Source organism: Nansenia antarctica, assembly GCF_963989245.1.
Source record: "Nansenia antarctica genome assembly, chromosome: 11".
In the NCBI taxonomy this organism is placed as follows: Eukaryota; Metazoa; Chordata; class Actinopteri; order Argentiniformes; family Microstomatidae; genus Nansenia; species Nansenia antarctica.
Genome location: NC_137681.1, coordinates 14,840,626 through 14,860,763, shown reverse-complemented (window position 1 = coordinate 14,860,763; position 20,138 = coordinate 14,840,626). Strand labels below are relative to the sequence as shown.

Here is a 20,138-nt window from a genome sequence, read left to right as displayed (position 1 = left end):
GCCTCTCATTCACCCATTCACACACACATTCACACACCAATGGCGGCAAGCTGCCATGCAATTTTGGGCAATTTTGGGGTTCAGTGTCTTGCCCAAAGACACTTCGACATGTGGCCAGCCGGGGCTCGAACCGCTGATCTGCCAACCTTGCGATCATTAGACGGCGACTCTACCTCCTGCGCCACAGCCGCCCCGTGACAAAAAATGCTTTTGTGCATGAACTGTTAAACAATGTGAAGCATTCAGAGCCAAGCTGGTGATGTTCACCAGGCAGTTGAGAAACATGTCCTTCATTCATTTTCTGACACTGGCTTCTGTGGAGGTGTCGCCACCCAGCGCAGTGAGACAACGCGGCAACTTGCCTTGATTTCTCCAACATTAAGACTCACTGGAACTTGTGTCACGTCCTCTCTCATACGATCATGAGAATGGAGCTGGAACATGCAGCTGGAGCTTATTGATCTCCAGTGTGACACTCCAGGAGAAGTTTGAAAGTTTGAAAGTTCTATTGTTCTATGTCTCATCGAGTGAAACACAGTTCGCTCACACGCGACGGCTGTCTCAGAGTAGGTTGGTGATGTTTGTCAGATCTCGACTGAATAATGAACACGCCACACTGCGTCTTTCATCCTCAAAAATAGCACCCGACCTAGATAAGCTTGTAAAACAGGACGAGCAACTTCACTGTTCAGACTGACTAACCATGGTCCAGTAGAAGCTGAAGGAGAGTAAAGGAGAGGTCTGAATAAATGTATGTATTTGTGAAAGATTGCACTGTTAAGAGATGCCAAGAATACATTTTATTGATAACATACAGTGGAAGTGAAAATAGTCAACGTTAAATGAAAATGTTACTGAAAGTAATAAGACAAACATTTTTTACTGAGTATCTGGTAGTAATATGTTGACTAACACAAAGAATGTGCATTATAACTTGAGATTAGGCACTGGTGAGATAAGGCACTGATGACATAAGGCACTGATGTACTGTCAAATATGAAAGTGATAGCCTATTGTTCTGTACATTTGTCTTTTGTATTTACTGATATTTATGTCATTGTTGAAAGACAGGACATTGTGTGAAAATAGGTCTATTGAGAGCTAGTCCTTTGGAAAAGAATGTGATTCACTTGTGAGATGAGCAGTGTGTGTTGACTGCAATGTAACATCAAGTATTTCTTAACAACAACAAAAAATCTCCCTCAAAAGTAAATACTAGTATTTTAAACGTGTGGTTAATCATGATTAATCACAGAATATTATTCATTATTCAAGTGAAATTTGCACCAGACTTTGGTATTAACTCAAACAATCCAGACAAAAAACCTAAACATTTAAGTCCATATGTAAATAAGGTTATGTGGAATGAAGTGGAATGAAACAGGGAAAAGGTATTGAACACACTAATTGAAATTAACTCAATGCTTAGTGGAGAAGCCTATATGACTCGTAGGCATGTGTATAGCCATGTACATAGGGATGCTCTGGAAAGGCTCTGCATGTGCAGCCACATTGAAGTAGAGACAGTACAGAACTGTGTACACACCCTTGCTATACGAGTGTCATGGGAACATGTACAGTACAGTACAGTACCACCCCCACACACACAAGCTCATGTTGGAGTGTGTCGAGGGACATCACACATTTATCATCTTCTGCTTGTTTAATGTTTATGTTGCCCTTGAGGTGCAGTGTTCGTGGGACTATGGGTCCACACAGCATGCTCTAATCCTGGGGTTACTGATCTGAGCATACAGAAGAACTAAAACACATGGTCCCGGAATGTGCTGCGTATCAGGAACATGCTGCGTAACAACACACAAGCCTACAGGCCTTGCTAACACAACATAAACATATTCGATCCAAAGAAAGAGCCAATGTACAACATAATGGGTACTAGACAATGCGAAGAGGCTTCAGAAACCTCTGGCCTGTGGGTGCTGGGTGGGAAATAGTGGGGGGGTGTAGTGCCGTGGGACCCCTCTCTGAGACGCACTCCCAAGGGCTTGGCCCCACCGGACCACAGGCTGCCCTTCAAAAAGCTCCAGAGCAGTGTTTACATATACACACATGGGAACAGCCACTGCCTGAGTCTCACGTCTCTGGGGGAACAACTGAAAGGGGGGTGGACAGATAGACACAGATAGACACAGAGAGAGAGAGAGAGAGAGAGAGAGAGAGAGAGAGAGAGAGAGAGAGAGAGAGAGAGAGAGAGAAATTAGGTCACCCAATATACCATCACAGAGGGGGAGGAGGAAGAGGACAGGGATGAGAAGACAGAGACAGGGATGAGAAGAGAGAGACAGGGATGAGAAGAGAGGGACAGGGATGAGAAGACAGAGACAGGGATGAGAAGAGAGGGACAGGGATGAGAAGAGAGGGACAGGGATGAGAAGAGAGAGACAGGGATGAGAAGAGAGAGACAGGGATGAGAAGAGAGAGACAGGGATGAGAAGAGAGGGACAGGGATGAGAAGAGAGAGACAGGGATGAGAAGAGAGAGACAGGGATGAGAAGAGAGAGACAGGGATGAGAAGAGAAGAGACAGGGATGAGAAGAGAGAGACAGGGATGAGAAGAGAGAGACAGGGATGAGAAGAGAGAGACAGGGATGAGAAGAGAGGGACAGGGATGAGGAGAGAGAGACAGGGATGAGAAGAGAGGGACAGGGATGAGAAGAGAGAGACAGGGATGAGAAGAGAGAGACAGGGATGAGAAGAGAGAGACAGGGATGAGAAGAGAGAGACAGGGATGAGAAGAGAGAGACAGGGATGAGAAGAGAGAGACAGGGATGAGAAGAGAGGGACAGGGATGAGGAGAGAGAGACAGGGATGAGAAGAGAGGGACAGGGATGAGAAGAGAGAGACAGGGATGAGAAGAGAGAGACAGGGATGAGAAGAGAGAGACAGGGATGAGAAGAGAGAGACAGGGATGAGAAGAGAGGGACAGGGATGAGAAGAGAGACAGGGATGAGAAGAGAGAGACAGGGATGAGAAGAGAGGGACAGGGATGAGAAGAGAGAGAGACAGGGATGAGAAGAGAGAGACAGGGATGAGAAGAGAGAGACAGGGATGAGAAGAGAGAGACAGGGATGAGAAGAGAGAGACAGGGATGAGAAGAGAGAGACAGGGATGAGAAGAGAGGGACAGGGATGAGAAGAGAGAGACAGGGATGAGACGAGAGAGACAGGGATGAGAAGAGAGGGACAGGGATGAGAAGAGAGAGACAGGGATGAGAAGAGAGGGACAGGGATGAGAAGAGAGAGACAGGGATGAGAAGAGAGAGACAGGGATGAGAAGAGAGAGACAGGGATGAGAAGAGAGAGACAGGGATGAGAAGAGAGAGACAGGGATGAGAAGAGAGGGACAGGGATGAGAAGATGGAGACAGGGATGAGAAGAGAGAGACAGGGATGAGAAGAGAGAGACAGGGATGAGAAGAGAGGGACAGGGATGAGAAGAGAAGAGAGAGACAGGGATGAGAAGAGAGAGACAGGGATGAGAAGAGAGGGACAGGGATGAGAAGAGAGAGACGGGGATGAGAAGAGAGAGACAGGGATGAGAAGAGAGGGACAGGGATGAGAAGAGAGGGACAGGGATGAGAAGAGAGAGACAGGGATGAGAAGAGAGGGACAGGGATGAGAAGAGAGGGACAGGGATGAGAAGACAGAGACAGGGATGAGAAGAGAGAGACAGGGATGAGAAGAGAGAGACAGGGATGAGAAGAGAGGGACAGGGATGAGAAGAGAGAGACAGGGATGAGAAGAGAGGGACAGGGATGAGAAGAGAGAGACAGGGATGAGAAGAGAGACAGGGATGAGAAGAGAGAGACAGGGATGAGAAGAGAGAGACAGGGATGAGAAGAGAGGGACAGGGATGAGAAGAGAGAGACAGGGATGAGAAGAGAGGGACAGGGATGAGAAGAGAGAGACAGGGATGAGAAGAGAGGGACCGGGATGAGAAGAGAGAGACAGGGATGAGAAGAGAGAGACAGGGATGAGAAGAGAGGGACAGGGATGAGAAGAGAGAGAGACAGGGATGAGAAGAGAAGAGAGAGATGAGAAGAGAAGAGAGGGATGAGAAGAGAGGGACAGGGATGAGAAGAGAGGGACAGGGATGAGAAGAGAGGGACAGGGATGAGAAGAGAGGGACAGGGATGAGAAGACAGAGACAGGGATGAGAAGAGAGAGACAGGGATGAGAAGAGAGGGACAGGGATGAGAAGAGAGAGACAGGGATGAGAAGAGAGAGACAGGGATGAGAAGAGAGGGACAGGGATGAGAAGAGAGGGACAGGGATGAGAAGACAGAGACAGGGATGAGAAGAGAGAGACAGGGAGGAGAAGAGAGAGGGACAGGGATGAGAAGAGAGAGACAGGGATGAGAAGAGAGAGACAGGGATGAGAAGAGAGGGACAGGGATGAGAAGAGAGAGACAGGGATGAGAAGAGAGGGACAGGGATGAGAAGAGAGAGACGGGGATGAGAAGAGAGAGACAGGGATGAGATGAGAGGGACAGGGATGAGAAGAGAGACAGGGATGAGAAGAGAGGGACAGGGATGAGAAGAGAGAGACAGGGATGAGAAGAGAGAGACAGGGATGAGAAGAGAGGGACAGTGATAGAGTGTTACTGGGCGGCCTATTGTACTCTGTAAACAGTTTACAGTACCAGGGTCATCACAAAGGCTCTTAGTGTAGTGTAACTCGTCTGTAACTGTAACTGTTTACTCGGCTGGCCCTGTGAAGACAGCCAGCTAGGCCTCATCACTGGACTGGATGAGGAGAGGAGAGGGCTGGCCAAATAACAAAACAAACCTTCAAGTCACATCCGTGTTCCCCTGAGAGGGCAACTAAAAGGAGACAAAAATGTTTTGACCTTTCACCTTTGACCTAGGACTAGCCACGGTATTTTCAAATTCCTGCTTCTTGTCGGGGCATACAACATCACATATCTTTTCAATGCAATTTTGAATAAACTCTCCCTCTGTGAACGGCTTAGATGCTGTCGCTATGTAAAGTCAAAGAACTTGACTTCAACCTTCAACAACAAAACATGTTTACTCGCATACACATTCCATGTGTGGGAGCTGTGAATGCAAGCTTTATAATAATAATGACTTTACATAGCGACAGCATCTAAGCCTTTCACAGAAAGGCTTGAATTGCATTGAAAAGATATGTGATGTTGTATGCCCCGACATTGACTTTTTGTTGAACTAAAAACACAATGCCTATTTTGCTTGGACTTGGCATCATAGGCCCTATTGTCGTATTCAAGTTTCCAAAGTAAGCCATACAAACAAGATACGACTTGTTGCATTTTACTTACTATTTTGACCTTATTTGTTGTTTTGTTAAAGACAAAAGTACTGTGATCCAAATGTGTTTTGTTTAAACTGTGCAGTTATCATTTTATAGAAAATCATTGTTCAGAACAAATAGGCTACTATTTTGCTCTATTAATCAGTTTTGCTGGTAATAAAGACGGTATTTATTATTTTGTTACAGACAAAAGTAGGCTACTATGATGCAAATGTATTATGCAGTTATCATTTTATACAAACACATTGTTCAGCACTTGATAAATACTATTTTGCTTTATTAATCAAGCTTTATTAATTAAGAATTACCCACAAACATGGAAAAAGCATAATCTTTTTTTTAATACAGTTACTAGCCTACTTATATTTCTTCGATATTATTGTACTAAATGTCTGGCCCCAGATTTTATTCACAAACGTCAGCCTGGCCCTCAGTAAGTTTGAATTTGACACCCCTGACCTAGGGGGTTGTGGCAGCAATCCTAGTGTCAGCTGTATAAGTGTTGGCTGTATAAGTGTCAGAGAGTTCATTAACCTGAGCTGTTTCAGTGGGGCCTCCAGATTTGTAGGAATGAGTAGGGTGTATTAGCAGTGAGGGAGATCGTAAAAACATAACTAAAATCTAGGTCTAGGACGCTAGACGTGAGACCACTATCAAATATTCAACTAGCTGGTTTTGGGGGGGGGGGACTGCCGTTGAGAATATCAGCAATTCAACACTGTTAAAAATAAATCATATGCAGGAGTTTGACGTTCTCCCTCGCCAAGTCACTAATTAAGAGCATCAACCACTTGCTCCAATCGTGAAACCTAAACCCAGTGACAGCCCTTAGTTGAAATGAAAGGTAAACATTTAGAGGGCTCTTTTTGTTGAACCATCAAACAGAAGAGATGGGTGAGAAACCATAACTGTGCCAAAGATTATATTGACAAAAAGACCCACTCCACTGGCTGGATTGAGCAGGAAGAAAGTAATTAAAATTATTTAAATTAAAATTATTATTAAATTATTATTAATTATAAAATTATTAAGAAAGTCTTCTGGTAAACACGAGCATACTGCTACCCCAGAAATGATGCGAGAGAGAACACATGTGTTATTAATGATAGTGCCACATTATTGCAATCTTGGTGTTGTTTTCAACCCACACAAGTACGGCTGCATCTCAAACAGATTTGTTTGTTAAGAGCTGTAGATAGAAAGTAACACAGGACCAAAATGTCATTGATGCTCATTTCCTTCTTCACAAAGATCATAAGCTCACCAGCCACTGAATCGGTGATGCTGGTGGCTGACATACACAACTTAGTTCTAGGAAACACCACCATTGTTGAATGACAAGCCAATAATTGATGTGGTCTTATGCCATAGAGCAGTGGTTCTCAAACCTCTCCTCGGGGACCCCCAGCCGCTCCACATATTTGATCTGTTCCACCACCAGCACACCTGATTCAACTAATCAAGTACAAATGATAATTGCTTTGTACTTGATTAGTTAAATCAGGTGTGCTGGTGGTGGTGGAACAGATCATGTATGTGGAGCGGCTGGGGGTCCTCGAGGAGAGGTTTGAGAACCACTGCCATAGAGGCACAGTCTGTTGTCATGGCACCTGTTGCCGGGTAGGCAGAACAGCGCAAGCACAACCCCAGAGCACAACGGCAGAGCCTGGGTCGGGTGCCATTTTGCCCCCGAGGACTGACCAAACGCACACACACACACACACACACACACACACACACACACACACACACACACACACACACACACATGCACAGTACACACACACACACACGCTTGCATGCACAGTACACGTACACACACACACACACACACACACACAGTACATACACAAATACACAAACAAAAGGTCAGTTCCCTTACAGCAACTTATTATTCAACTACAGGCCAGAACAGGGTGGTATGATGCTCTAATAACAGGACTTCTCACCTGGTAGCTTTGGGCTGTGGCGAGCAGCAGCATGGTTAACTACCCAGTCAGGCAGGACTGGGAAAGACAGCACTCACATAGGAGCTTTCATAAAACAGGGATTTCTAGATGACAGACCACTCAAGAATTGCGATTATGACTTGGAATCAGATGTGTGTGTGTGTGTGTGTGTGTGTGTGTGTGTGTGTGTGTGTGCGCGCGCGCGCCCGTGTGCATTTGGCCGCAAAACCCAGTCAGATAAAAGCTTGATTAACTCAACATGAGTGGCTTTTAGAAACTCATCCCAGAGCATCGCTCATTCTGAAGCCACAACAATCAGGGTGAACAAGAACCGGAGGCTAGCCTCTGTCCAAAACAATCAATCAGAGAGGGACTTCTCAGGAAGGCCATGGAGAGGCTTCTCCTTCAGGGCCTGAAAACCTGAACCGTCTACAATATCGTGTCTTTTGCACCATGCCGCTATTTGGCATCTGGTTATGACTACATTTCAATGTACATTCCAAACTACATTTCATTGTCTTGTTACTTGTACTCTGGGCAATGAAGACAATAAAAAATCGAATCTTAAATTTAAAAATAAATAACTAAATTATTCAGACACACACAGATAATCAAATGTTGCAATCAGTCCACGGCTCAGTTAAAAGCACTCAGGGCTAAGTGAACACACACACTGACCACTTGAGTGGACTGGCGAGTGCTTTCAACAAGCACTCAATCTAACAAATCTGAATAAATCCCTTCTCCAACACTACTTCTGACAGGCCGTTCGTCCACACTGGTATCATCCTGCCTCTCTCTCTGCAACAAGTAGTGTTGCAGAGAGAGAGAGAGAGAGAGAGAGGGAGAGAGAGAGAGAGAGAGAGAGAGAGAGAGAGAGAGAGAGAGAGAGAGAGAGGGAGAGAGAAAGAAAGAGATTTAGCCTAAAGCAGGGCGTTTGATTCGCTCCCCTCCCTCGACATCGCGTTGGCATGGCCTCGACCCATGGTGTACCAAGACGACCTGAGGTTAACCTGCGGAATTGTAGTCAAACAGAGGCCCCCGGCATTCTATGACCCTTCAGATGAGAACTCACCTCCGTTCACCCCCCCCCCCACCCCCAAGTCTCATTTCACCTTTAAACTTCACTATAATCTGACATGTCTGACAATTAAAAGTTCCCAAAGCCTCACTTTCTCACTCATTCGCTGCTCTCCCTGCACCAGCTGTGTCTGGGTGGCTGAAATTAAAAACAAGTGGATAGCCATCCCCCTCTCCCGTCATGCTAGGTAGACAGGCCAGAGAGCTGAAGGCCACTGAGTTTGGGCAGATGACATTTGAAAGGTGAATTACTATTCAGTGGGATGCAGGGCTGTAGGAAAAGCACAGGCTGGCCCGTGTGATTTCCAGTTATGTGACACCCAGTGTGCAAAATGAGTTCTGTACGCAGCATGAATAAATGAGGCCATCAGTGATGCTGCTCAAGGCATGAATCATGGAGTCTTTCCCCTTGTTGCAACATCCTGGACTCTGGGATTGACCCCCGCACTCGCACACACGATGACACACACATACAGATATACACACACATACATACATACTAGGTGTGCAACAGTTCAGTTGGCCCACGGTTTGGTATGAACCTTTTTTTGGGTCACAGTTTCGCTACGTGTTTTGTGCGGAAGGAGAACAAAATGCTACTATTTATATATAATAAACTGTTACTTTAATTTATTTTGCTTATACTTTCGGAACTTTAACATTCAGACACATTACAGAATATGACTGCTATATTATAATATAAAGTATAATATAATAAATATAAATATATAAATCAAAAACACTTTCAAATGTAAAAGTGCCTCTTTAGGCTTGACTACTGGTTTAGGAGAGGAAGAATTAAAAGTAAAAGTGCACTTTAGAATTGACAGGTAGACCGTATGCACATTATGCGCATATTATGCGCATATTCGACATGCATGAAGCAAAAACCGAAATGACCCCACAAAGCAGATTTGTAGCAATCTGGGGCTTCCACAAACTGTTGCCATGTTCATATTGTTGCCATGAACAAACATTTGAACGTCACAGAAGCAACTGCTTTCCAGACAAACTCGACCTCCGACTTTCAATGGAATGCAAAAAATGACATTGACTAGTACGTATCTGTGAATGTTTGAATGATGCATTCAAAATGGACAAGAACAATACAATCATTTGTGTGTTATTAGTTAAAACACATTGTGCTTGTACATTATTGTAATTTATATGAAGATCAAAGCAAAGAAATGTATGTAAATGCAGGTAATTCCAAAGGGTTCACTTACTTTTTCTTGCCACTGTACTTGCCACTGTACTTATGTATGTATGTATACATGTATGTATGTATGTATGTATGTATGTATGTATATATACATAACAACATTATTATAATTTAGATGAAGATCAGACCATAATTAAAGACACATGTATACATAAATGCAGGCAATTCCAAAGGGTTCACTTACTTTCTTGCCACTGTACGTACCTACGTACACACACACACACACACACACACACACACACACACACACACACACACACACACACACACACACACACACACACACACACACACACACACACACACACACACACACACACACACACACACACACACACACACACACACACACACACACACACACACACACACACAGTTGTTTTCTGCTCATCTCAATAATTAATTTCAGGCCTTCCCTCCTGCAAGAGGTGATGTTACTCCTGTAGCCAATCTCATTTAGGGACCTGAATCTGTTCTCTCTGCTTCAAGGACGGACAACAACTCTTCACATCACAAACATTCTCAAAATGATGTTACCAAGGCTAAAACTCTCTTCTGTCTGTGACTCTTTCTCCTTCCACTCTCCATCTCTCTCTCTCTCTCTCTCTCTCTCTCTCTCTCTCTCTCTACTTCCGCTCTTTTAAGAAGAGAGCCCTTGATGGTTTTCTTCTCCAGCCTTGTCATGGGGGCTGCTGAATAACAGCCTCTTGTTAGTCCCTCACCAGACTGGGGACTGGGGAGAGAGATTAGACCATACAAGCAGAACGAGTAGAACGGACACGGTCCCTCAGACCACGCCAATTTGGCGAACATGCCAAAAAGAGAGCATTTCTGCTGCCTGTGTCAAACACAGAGAGAGGCTACTTCCACGGAGCAGACGCTGGCGGCGGCGGCGGTGGAAGTGGACGCGTGTCTGGTCTTTAATGAAGCCGGCGGCTCGGAGGGAGACTGTCCTAATGCGAGCTGAAGGCCCTTTATTAATGCAGCGCCTCACTTTCTCACAGCACTGGGGGTTGGAGACACATCGGGGCAAGGGGGGCGACGCGGTCGCACTGTCGTGCACCTGTCCAATTAGCCACGGCTCTCACCTGGGCACGAGCGGCGTGGGGGCCCCGTCCTCGCTGACACACGCTGGATCAGCCCGCTGTGGAGAGGTAACGCTCAGAGACAGGGCCCCCAGGGAGGCCCCGGGCGTTTACCATACCTGCATAAACAACAGGGTAGATAGAGGATCAGGCGCATCTCCTCGGACCAGTCTGGAAAACTGGCAGAGTTCAGACTAGGCTCTAAGCCTAGATGCCAAATACAGTTCACAGTCGGCGGAGCAATTTGCTCAGATGTTTCCAGGTGTCATTTCAGTCCTCCGAAGCATTAGCTAAGTTGCGTTAGAAAAGCAATCGTGCTGTCCTGTGTACCAGAACAGCCCCATGTGACATCATGAGAGGGAGCACGAATGGAAATGAAAGGTGCAAATGGAGAGAAACAAGGCTAAATAGAGCTGTGATCTGGAGGGGCATTATGAATAGCAGCACATGAGAAAACACACACAGCCTGTTATTTCAGAGGGTCAATGACAAAGAAAGCTTGGTGGAGCAGACAGTACCGTCAGGACTGCAGCATCGCTACCCATCTTCCGCCGTAGACTGAAGACCCATCTCTTCAGGCAACATCTTGACTGTCCCTCCTAAAGACCTCTTCATCCCCCACTGCCACTCACTGTACAGTTCCTCTACTGTTAATACTTTTAAAGTAAAAACCAAAAAAAAAGGTAATCCTTTCACCTCCTAGCATTGTGACTGGTCCTAGCAGAGATTTTGTTTCTGATGTATAGATGATTCACTTACTTTAGACAAATGTACTTTGGATAAACGCATCTTCTAAATGTCAAAATGTAAATGTAGAGTAGACAGAGAGAGAGGATGGTGTGTGAGGTGTGTGTGTGTGTGTGTGTGTGTGTGTGTGTGTGTGTGTGTGTGTGTGTGTGTGTGTGTGTGTGTGTGTGTGTGTGTGTGTTGCAGAAGTAACAAGCTGTGTGTGTGAAGCTGGGGATAACAGTGGACCACTAGTGGAAGATGAAAGGTTTCATTAACAATCCCCCTGATAATAAAGGCCTTTTAACAGAGCCCAAGTCACATCAGCAGTCGAAGGTGTGTGTACTCCCATAGGACCTTTAATTAAAGAAGGACTTCTAGACCACAGACCACTCAAGAATTGGAATCGTGTGTGTGTGTGTGTGTGTGTGAGTGTGTGTGTGTGTGTGTGTGTGTGTGTGTGAGTGTGTGTGTGTGGGTGTGTGTGTGTGTGTGAGTGGGTGTGTGTGGGTGTGTGTGTGTGTGTGGGTGTGTGTGAGTGGGTGTGGGTGTGTGTGGTCAGTAATCAAGGTGAACCAGAACGGAAGAAAAGACTATTGTCCTATAGGTCCTCCATTCTGTCCATCAAAGACAAGCAGTGAAGAAAAGGCAAACAAATTGAGACGAGTCCCTAAGATTTTACACAAAAGCGTTGTCCTGTGTGTGTTCTCGTCTGAGGTCTGTGAGTACTGTATGAATGACTATGTGGCTGTGTCTCTCCCTCTTTCCCTCTCGCTCTCTTTCTTGGAGTCAGATTATTAATAGTAAGATACGCCTTACCAAAATGGCATGGATGGCAGTGTTCCCTACTGTGCTAAAATTGGCTGATTAATGAGGTCAGATCAGAGGCTGGACTGAGCTAGGGCCAGCGTGTTCACTTGTTAACAACAACTTTGTTGTTGTCCAAACTGTTCCCTTATATGGGTCTCTGAATGAACAATTGGGACAAAATATTTAGGCAAACTTAACTAAATATTTAGTGCAAACTTTAAATAAGAAAAAAAGAAAAAAAGAAAAATACAAAATTGTAAATAAAAATAAAATAAAAGAGCATGGCTTAAAATGTCTGGCAAAGTGCCGAAAGAACACTGTGTACTATAACTAAATGCATTCCAAGTTCATTGAAGTGGTCCGACAAGCACGTTGCCACGCTAGTTGTTGACGTTGTTGTGGTGTAATTAGCATAATGATGACACTCGCGGGAAATGTAGCGGAACACCGTCCTGTAGCCGCAGGATGTCTGGTGCTATGCTAATGAGAGTGTAGGAGTGGAGAAGGTTAATGAGGTAGACCTTGACTCTGGACCACCTGTTTCTGAGCAGCTCCCTAGATGGCTACTAACATTCACACACACACACACACACACACACACACACACACACACACACACACACACACACACACACACACAATCAACATCCCTGTCTCTCTCTGAGTCTGCAGGGTTTGTTGGTAGGACGGGGAGGGGGGGGAGAGGAGAGAGTTATAGAAGGGAAAGTACTTGACAGTGTGGAGGTACATGGGGAGACTAGGGATGAGGTCATTTGGGCGTCACCATTTCTCCAGTGTGTTGTGTTGAATGTGTCCTTCTCTCACCGCTGATGTGGCGGTCAGTAAAACAACCGCTACTGTAATATCAAAGCAGTAGAACGTTATCATATTCATCCCACTCCTTTGAAGCGTCAACTTTTTTCCCAACGTCTCCACGGTAACCCTCCGGGGCATCTCAGGGCCCCCCCCCCCTGCGCTCTGATCTGGGGCCCGCCCCCTCGCTGGGAGACACGCTGAGGGACCATCTGACTGTTGGCAGCTATGCTAAGCCTCAAGCGCTGCCATTTACAGGCACAATGCTCTCTCTTATAGCTGATTCTGTTCTCTATGATGTCATACAAGGGTCCTCAATGCATTTGTTGTTTAGAAAGTGTAGCAAAATGGTGGATATATGCCTCAAAATATAGACTATATAGACATTCTAAATGTCACCTGTGACCTGCGATCAAAAGGAGAAATCGTCTGCCCTACCATGACTAAACCTACTGCAGTAATGATCACCTCCCATGATGCAACGCTCCCATTCCGGGGGGGTGTCAAGCCCCTCTTAAATGACTGGTACCCTCATTACAGGCTGGTGTTACCACGGGGACCACGGGTCTGCAGGTAATGAGAGTGCTTCATCATTCAGGTACGCTGATAGCTCAAACATACGGAGAAGAGAGGACAGGAGAGGAGAGGAGAGGAGAGGAGAGGAGAGGAGAGGAGAGGAGAGGAGAGGAGAGGGAACCAAAAGAGTTCCAATCTTTCCACAGCTACGGTTAGGTCTCTACCAAAGCACAACTCTCTGAGAGAGGAGAAGAAGAGAAGAAGAAGCCAAGACAAGAGATGAGGAGGAGAGGAGAGGAGAGACAGAAGAACAAGGTGTACCATCTTTCCACATCCCCTTCTAGGTCAGTATCAATGTCCCTCCGATCCTGTTGCTGTTCCTATGACATTCAATCCTGCAGCAGCTTGCCCTCCCATCACCCAACCTCTCAACGCTTGTTTTCCATTATCCCAGAGATGCTGGCGAGCACAAAAGGGGACCAGGGAAACGGTGGTGTTGATGAGAGAGAGAGAGAGAGAGAGAGATCAGACATACAATGTATTCCCGGAACAGAGCAGCAGTCGGGAGGGGGGGGGGGGGGGGGGGGGTTGGCAATGCCTCCTCTGCTTCTCTCCCACCCTCCCTCACTCATTGAGGGCCCAGTGTTTGTGCAGGAGCCTGTAAAAGTGACACCAGCAGCTGTCTAAACAAGACCCCCAGCCAAGACCCCAGCATCTCAGTCTGTTGACGTGCTAACTAGCCTAGCACATCCCCCCCCCCCACCGCCATCATAACTGGGGAAACCATGGAGAAAGGAGGAGGAGGAGGAGGAGGAGGAGGAGAAGGAGGAGGAGGGGAGGAGGTGCTGATGTTTTCTATTATTCAACCTGTGAACGGAGGCTGTAGAGCAGAGCCTACTTTGTCAGCTAACCATTGACTGAGAACAACAATAACAAATATACAGTATTTTTATTTTCATTGTACGTAGTAGGCTAGAAGGACATGGGACATTATAAAAGACATCCGATGTCTAGACATCCAAATAGGAGTCATTACGGTTGATGATTCTCAAAGCTCTGTCAAAACAACATCAAAAACTATTCAAAACGCTGTCTGTGCTGCCTGAAAATGCGCCCTCTTTTTAGTCACTTCAACATCCCAAGGCAGCGCAACCAAAAACACTCCGCCCAAGGTTATGGACCTGCTGGTTCGTGATATTCAGTAAAACAGATATAGTGTGGCAGTCTACCCACATCATGTCCATGTCCTCTGTGTGTGTGTGTGTGTGTGTGTGTGTCCTGTGCATGTGTGTGTCCTGTGCGTGTGTCCGTCCTGTGCATGTGTGTGTCTGTCCTTGTCCCTGGAGCTCCGCCTTTCCCTCTCCATCTTCAAATCTACTGTTTCAAAACGCCCAACTCTGTCCAAGTCCTTCTCACACTGTCTCTCTCTTTCTCCCTGTCCTTTTCCCTCAACTTCCCTCTCCTTCTTATTCCATTTCTCACTCTCTCTTCTCACTCCATCTTTTTTCTTCAACCCTCCCTTTTTTGTCCTGTCTATCTATTCCTCATCTTTCCGTCCATGTGGCATAGTATAAGTGACGAGCAGTATGAGGAGTATGAAGTAAGAGTGTGAACACTGGTGTGTGTTTGACTGTAGTGTGTGTGTGTGTGTGTGTGTGTGTGAGTGTGTGTGTGTGTGTCTGCAGCACTACTCACCAGGGCAGGCATGATGAGGTCTGCCAGGTAGACGAAGGCCGCCCCGAGAGTGAAGCCAACGGCAACAGGAACGAAGGCAAACGCCCCGTACTTCCCCGAATCCTCCGCCATGTCTATTGCAGGCGCCAGCAACGACCAATACGAGGCCGCCAACATCACCTGAGGGTGAAGAACGTGTTCAGCACAACGGTGGGGTTGATCTTCTGTGAGAAACAGCGCTGGCTATTTCAAAAGGTGACTTCAAACTGACCCCCCGTTTCCCTCCAAATCATTTGGGTCGGGGGCATGATGAATTCAATATTATGTCAGACACATGGAGAAGACGGGAGGAAAAGAAACACAAACACAAACACACACTCCAGAATGAAACACTGAGGGAAGTCTGCAGGCGAGACTCAACTCTGAGTGTCCCGTCTGCAGCTGCCACTCTGGAACCTTTTTTCTTCTTCAGATGAACACGTTTGGAGTGAACCGTACTTAGAGGGTTACAGTGGACACAGTTCTCACAACCGTGCAACCACCGTTTTCTCTGTTTACAATTAGAAAGTTGTTTTACACAAACACCCGCTTGTCCTCAGTGATGTGTGACACACACACACACACACACACACACCGTGGCACTTTCCACTGTGTGTACACAGGGGTTGGAAGACTGAATAATGCAGGCACAGGTCTGTGGAGTTATAGAACCACACTCCTGAGTGTGTGTGTGTGTGTGTGTGTGTCTGTTGTTTGAGTGTGTGTTTGAGTGTGTGTGTGTGTGTGTGTGTGTGTGTGTGTGTGTGTGTGTGCGTGCAGGTGGGTGTGCATGCGCACGTGAGTGAGCCTACTCACAGTAGAGTGTGTCTACTGTTCAAAGAAAACAACCACAGGAGCAGCAAGCCCCAGAGAATCCAACACTCCCTCCAACAGCATCATCAACTGTGATTCATTCCACTTCCACCGGGGAGAGGACCCATCAGTATAATAATAGCCAGCGCCTGCAGGGAGGTGAGTGTTCTGTTGCTCCTATCTGGACGGTGACATTTTCATACTTACGCTGGGAAAAGCATCAACAGTGAAGAAACAGAACCAGACGGAGAGAGCACACTGACGGCTGACCTGCACACGCTGCTCAGTAAGGCGGTGGCTTTCAGAGTCAATACAACTGGAGGACGATAGCAGCGCCACAGGCAATTGGACGTTGGACAACTAAAACCCAAACGCGGCCCTTTTTTCATGTTTACTCACAAAGGAGAGGAATCACATTGGACCTGCCACTGGGTTGGTACCAGATCAGGGGCACCCGCGTGGAAGGCTCCGAAAGAGTGAAGTTGTGTCTTGTGGTGAGCTCCGCAGACACCAGTTCCACTCATTCCTGGTCTTCGTCAGACAAGCAAGAAGGAAGGAGGAGGTGGAGCTCTCTATCAAAGACAAACATCCCACTATGCAATTATCTCCCAAATTAGATGACGATAAAAACTGGTTTTCAAGGACCCTTTCCATGTTAAATAGCCTCAATCTAGAAGCAAGCATTAGCGCACTAATAACCCAGCTGTCGCTGAACTCACACAACAGGCGACGGTGACGGCAAGCAAGCAATTAAGCCATGTCAAAGCACTAAACAAGGGAGAAGGCTAGCCTCTAGTCATGAAATAACTGAACCCAGTCTCTTCAGGCTATACCTTAAGTTCCCCCCCTGTACAGTTTCTCTACTGTAAATAAATACATACATAAAATGTAAATCTGCCAATGGCCCCTGGCCCGAGCATAGATTAGTTTTTCTTGCTATGACTGGTGGATAGATACATACACTTACTTAGTCAAATGTATTTGTTGTAAGTGGCTATGGATAAAGGCGTCTGCTAAATGCCAGAAATGTAAATATAAATGTAAATCTATTCTAACCAGAAACCTTTTTCTACTTTCAATTTCCTCTGTAGGCATGAGGCTCTGTGACCCTTGAAACATCCCGACAAAAGGTTGACAAGTTGAACAGAGTAGAGCCTGAAAAGCACCTATTGTTAAAAAAATAAAAATAATAATAGAGCTCTACTCTTGTATGAGATATGAATCATAGCTACAACATTTCTTTAGATTCTAAAGTTTAGAGACTAAGTGTTAAGTGTTTGCGTCATGGATACCGCAAACCTGTCCAAATGATTTCTATTCATCGAGGATTAATTAACAGTGTTAAAAAAAAGCAATTATGGGAGACATGGGGAGTGAACAACAAAGTTAATTATTATATATAGTTCTAAGGGGGAACTATGACAGACGCAGTGAGAACAGCTTCTATATCAGGTCATTAATAATAGAAGACGCGGTGCAGCCTTTAAGATGTTATCTAGCAGCCCACGGAGAGCTCAAACAGATTTACACTTACATAATCCATGATTTTATATTCAACACCCTAAGAACAAACTATTTGGAGGTACTAACCTCCTTTTCTAATCTGCAGCCAATCCATTAGCACATTTCACACAGCATTTAATAAGATTAAAAGTTAATTAAGAGTTGTTCACACAGGGGCTCCGAGCTATTGGCAGGATTCTTCTAAAATATGCAAAATCATCAAACTGCATATGCCTCCTTCTTACACAGGGGAGCTGCACAATCCATCCTGTTTCCAAACCCGTTTTCTTTTTTTTCAAACCCAGTTTTTTTTGGGGGGGATGAGAAGTCAGCCGTGGTTCCATTATCAGGCACAACTGGCAGCTCCATCAGTGAGTCTACTCTGGGACAGGAATTAGTTCTGAGGAGGATGATGGACAGGTCTTTGTGTTACCCTCCTCCTGCTACGAATTATGTAGCCGCCTGTGTCACTATTGATTTGGGGCTGAGCACACACTCTGCACTGTCAACTGTCATCTGAGGCCACAGTGGCAATAACAACACAGTCGTCTCAGGTTTTTCAACCAGACTAGAGCTGGGCGATACAGCAAAAAAAAAAAAAAAAAAAAAAAAATGTTGGGGTCATACTGGTCAATAAGGATAATTATCACGATATACATTAAATAATGCTCTATGTAAAGTTTGATGGACATTTTCTGCTCATCAATGGATTATAAACCCACACAGTAAAACTGTGGCAGTCTAGAGCAAATTCTTTTTTCAGGGCCTTGGCCTTGATTATATGCAGTGACTGTAAAACAGATTGAGACTGTAAAACTATTGAGAACCTGATTCTGTCATACCTTTCAATCAAAGTCAGTGCTGAAGCTATAGCTGGTTCAAATCAATAGTAGACAAAACTGGCAACTTTTCAAATGTTTTGGTTAAACATTAAACAATTAGGATTACAAACTGGAAGGCAGGTTAGTTACCAGCAAAACGAGGGAAAATATTGCTTCTTCCCAGCTCCTCTGTGTGTGTCTGTATGAGTGTATGTAAATGAGCTTTATTTTCTCGGAACGGAGAAAATAAATTGTTTTCTCTCCCTCTCTTTCCACGCATCCTGCCTGTTTTCGTCTCCTCTTTATCAGATTCTAACGGGGAGCGGGGACGCTTAACAAACGTTATATTGTTATATGACCCAGCCTCACTTGAGACACTTCGGCAATCTCAATTTCACTGTGATTTTCCTCACCCTAGGAGGGGGAGAGAAGAGATGCCTTCACTGCACCTCGGAGGTCAATTATATCAAACATTTATTCATCACAGTGAGTTCTCCTCGACTTCATTGTACCTTTGAGCTCAATTACATCATACATTTATTCATCACACAGTGAGTTTACCTTGCCATGGAGGTCCTTACAAAAAGAGATTACTTAGTTTGAGTCGCCTGTTGCTTGAGAGGAAAAATGCGTGTCGTGGCATAATCAGTCCCCCTATTGGTACTCTCCTCTCTCCTCTCTCTTGGACTGATGTCTCTGGCAATTCTACCTGAGAATTTACTGGCAAATTACCATCTCTGCATCGTGACTGGGAAGATTGGCCCATTCTAAACTCGATTCCTCGTCCTCTCCTCCGCCCTCCACTCGCTTCCTTCACAAAAAGTATTGGAGGAGAATATAAAGGGGAGGAACCTAGATCTTCTTCTCCCCATCTCAAATATCTGATATTTTGTGTCAAAATTAGCTAAATTTGGTTTTTCCTGTTGTCCCACCCACTGAGTACTGTCAATATCACCAAGGTACCAGTTTAAAGCCAACAGTCTTTCACACTGAATTTTGCAAGGCTGACATAACTGATTATTAGAGGCACTTAGGTTATGAAACGTTTTGGATTGAGCAGGCATTTTTTCTTCATACAATGTGTGGATCAATGTGTGAACCTAGCTTCTGTCACATGAACACTATGAAAAGAAACACATGTTCCCTTGATGCAATCATGTCATGGACCAGAATATCCCTCTGCATCTATTCATTCACTTAGCATGTATCAGCTTTTCATCAGGCTGCCACCTACCTAATGCAGTCTCTTTCAATAGCTATGTGAGAGTCTACAATCACCTTTGCCTTCCAGACAGTGGAGTGTCCATCCCTGCATCCCTCATCAAGGGGGGAAAAAAATCACCTTGTCCCCTGCAGCAGAACAGGGTCAATGGAGCATAATAAGAGAACTACATCTTTGTGTCATCCAAGCTTTTACCATCAGAGGTTCACTGCCACAGGACAGTGCTCAGTGACACAGACGTATTAATCTGATACATGGTGAAAGAACATCCCCAATCAGCAGGCCTCACGCTTTGAGGAACACTTTGTACGTGTTAGGCTAAAGCCTAGATGGATTTGTGGGCAAAGAGCATGAAAGGACAGATTGTATCAGAGGCAGAAGTTTGGAGAGGCTTTGCTTGGAACTACACATGAATCATTTCAAAGAGTGGCTTGAAAGATAACAAAACAGAGCAACCATGATTGACAAGCCCATCTGGGCTTTTCTCTCCTTCTGTACATACTGTATAAGTTTTTACTGTGTACAAACTGTCTTTCTATTTCTGATAAAC

The 20,138-nt window shown here is 45.3% G+C and overlaps 1 protein-coding gene across 1 annotated transcript in view; it reads right to left on the bottom strand.

Annotated features, from left to right (window-relative positions):
• slc39a11 (solute carrier family 39, member 11) overlaps window positions 1-20,138 on the bottom strand; it is an 89,184-nt gene that overhangs the window by 57,662 nt on the left and 11,384 nt on the right. Inside the window, exon 4 of the mRNA XM_080541460.1 lies at window positions 15,212-15,370. Coding sequence (XP_080397586.1) covers window positions 15,212-15,370 — 159 coding nt within the window. The remainder of the gene's footprint in view (window positions 1-15,211; window positions 15,371-20,138) is intronic.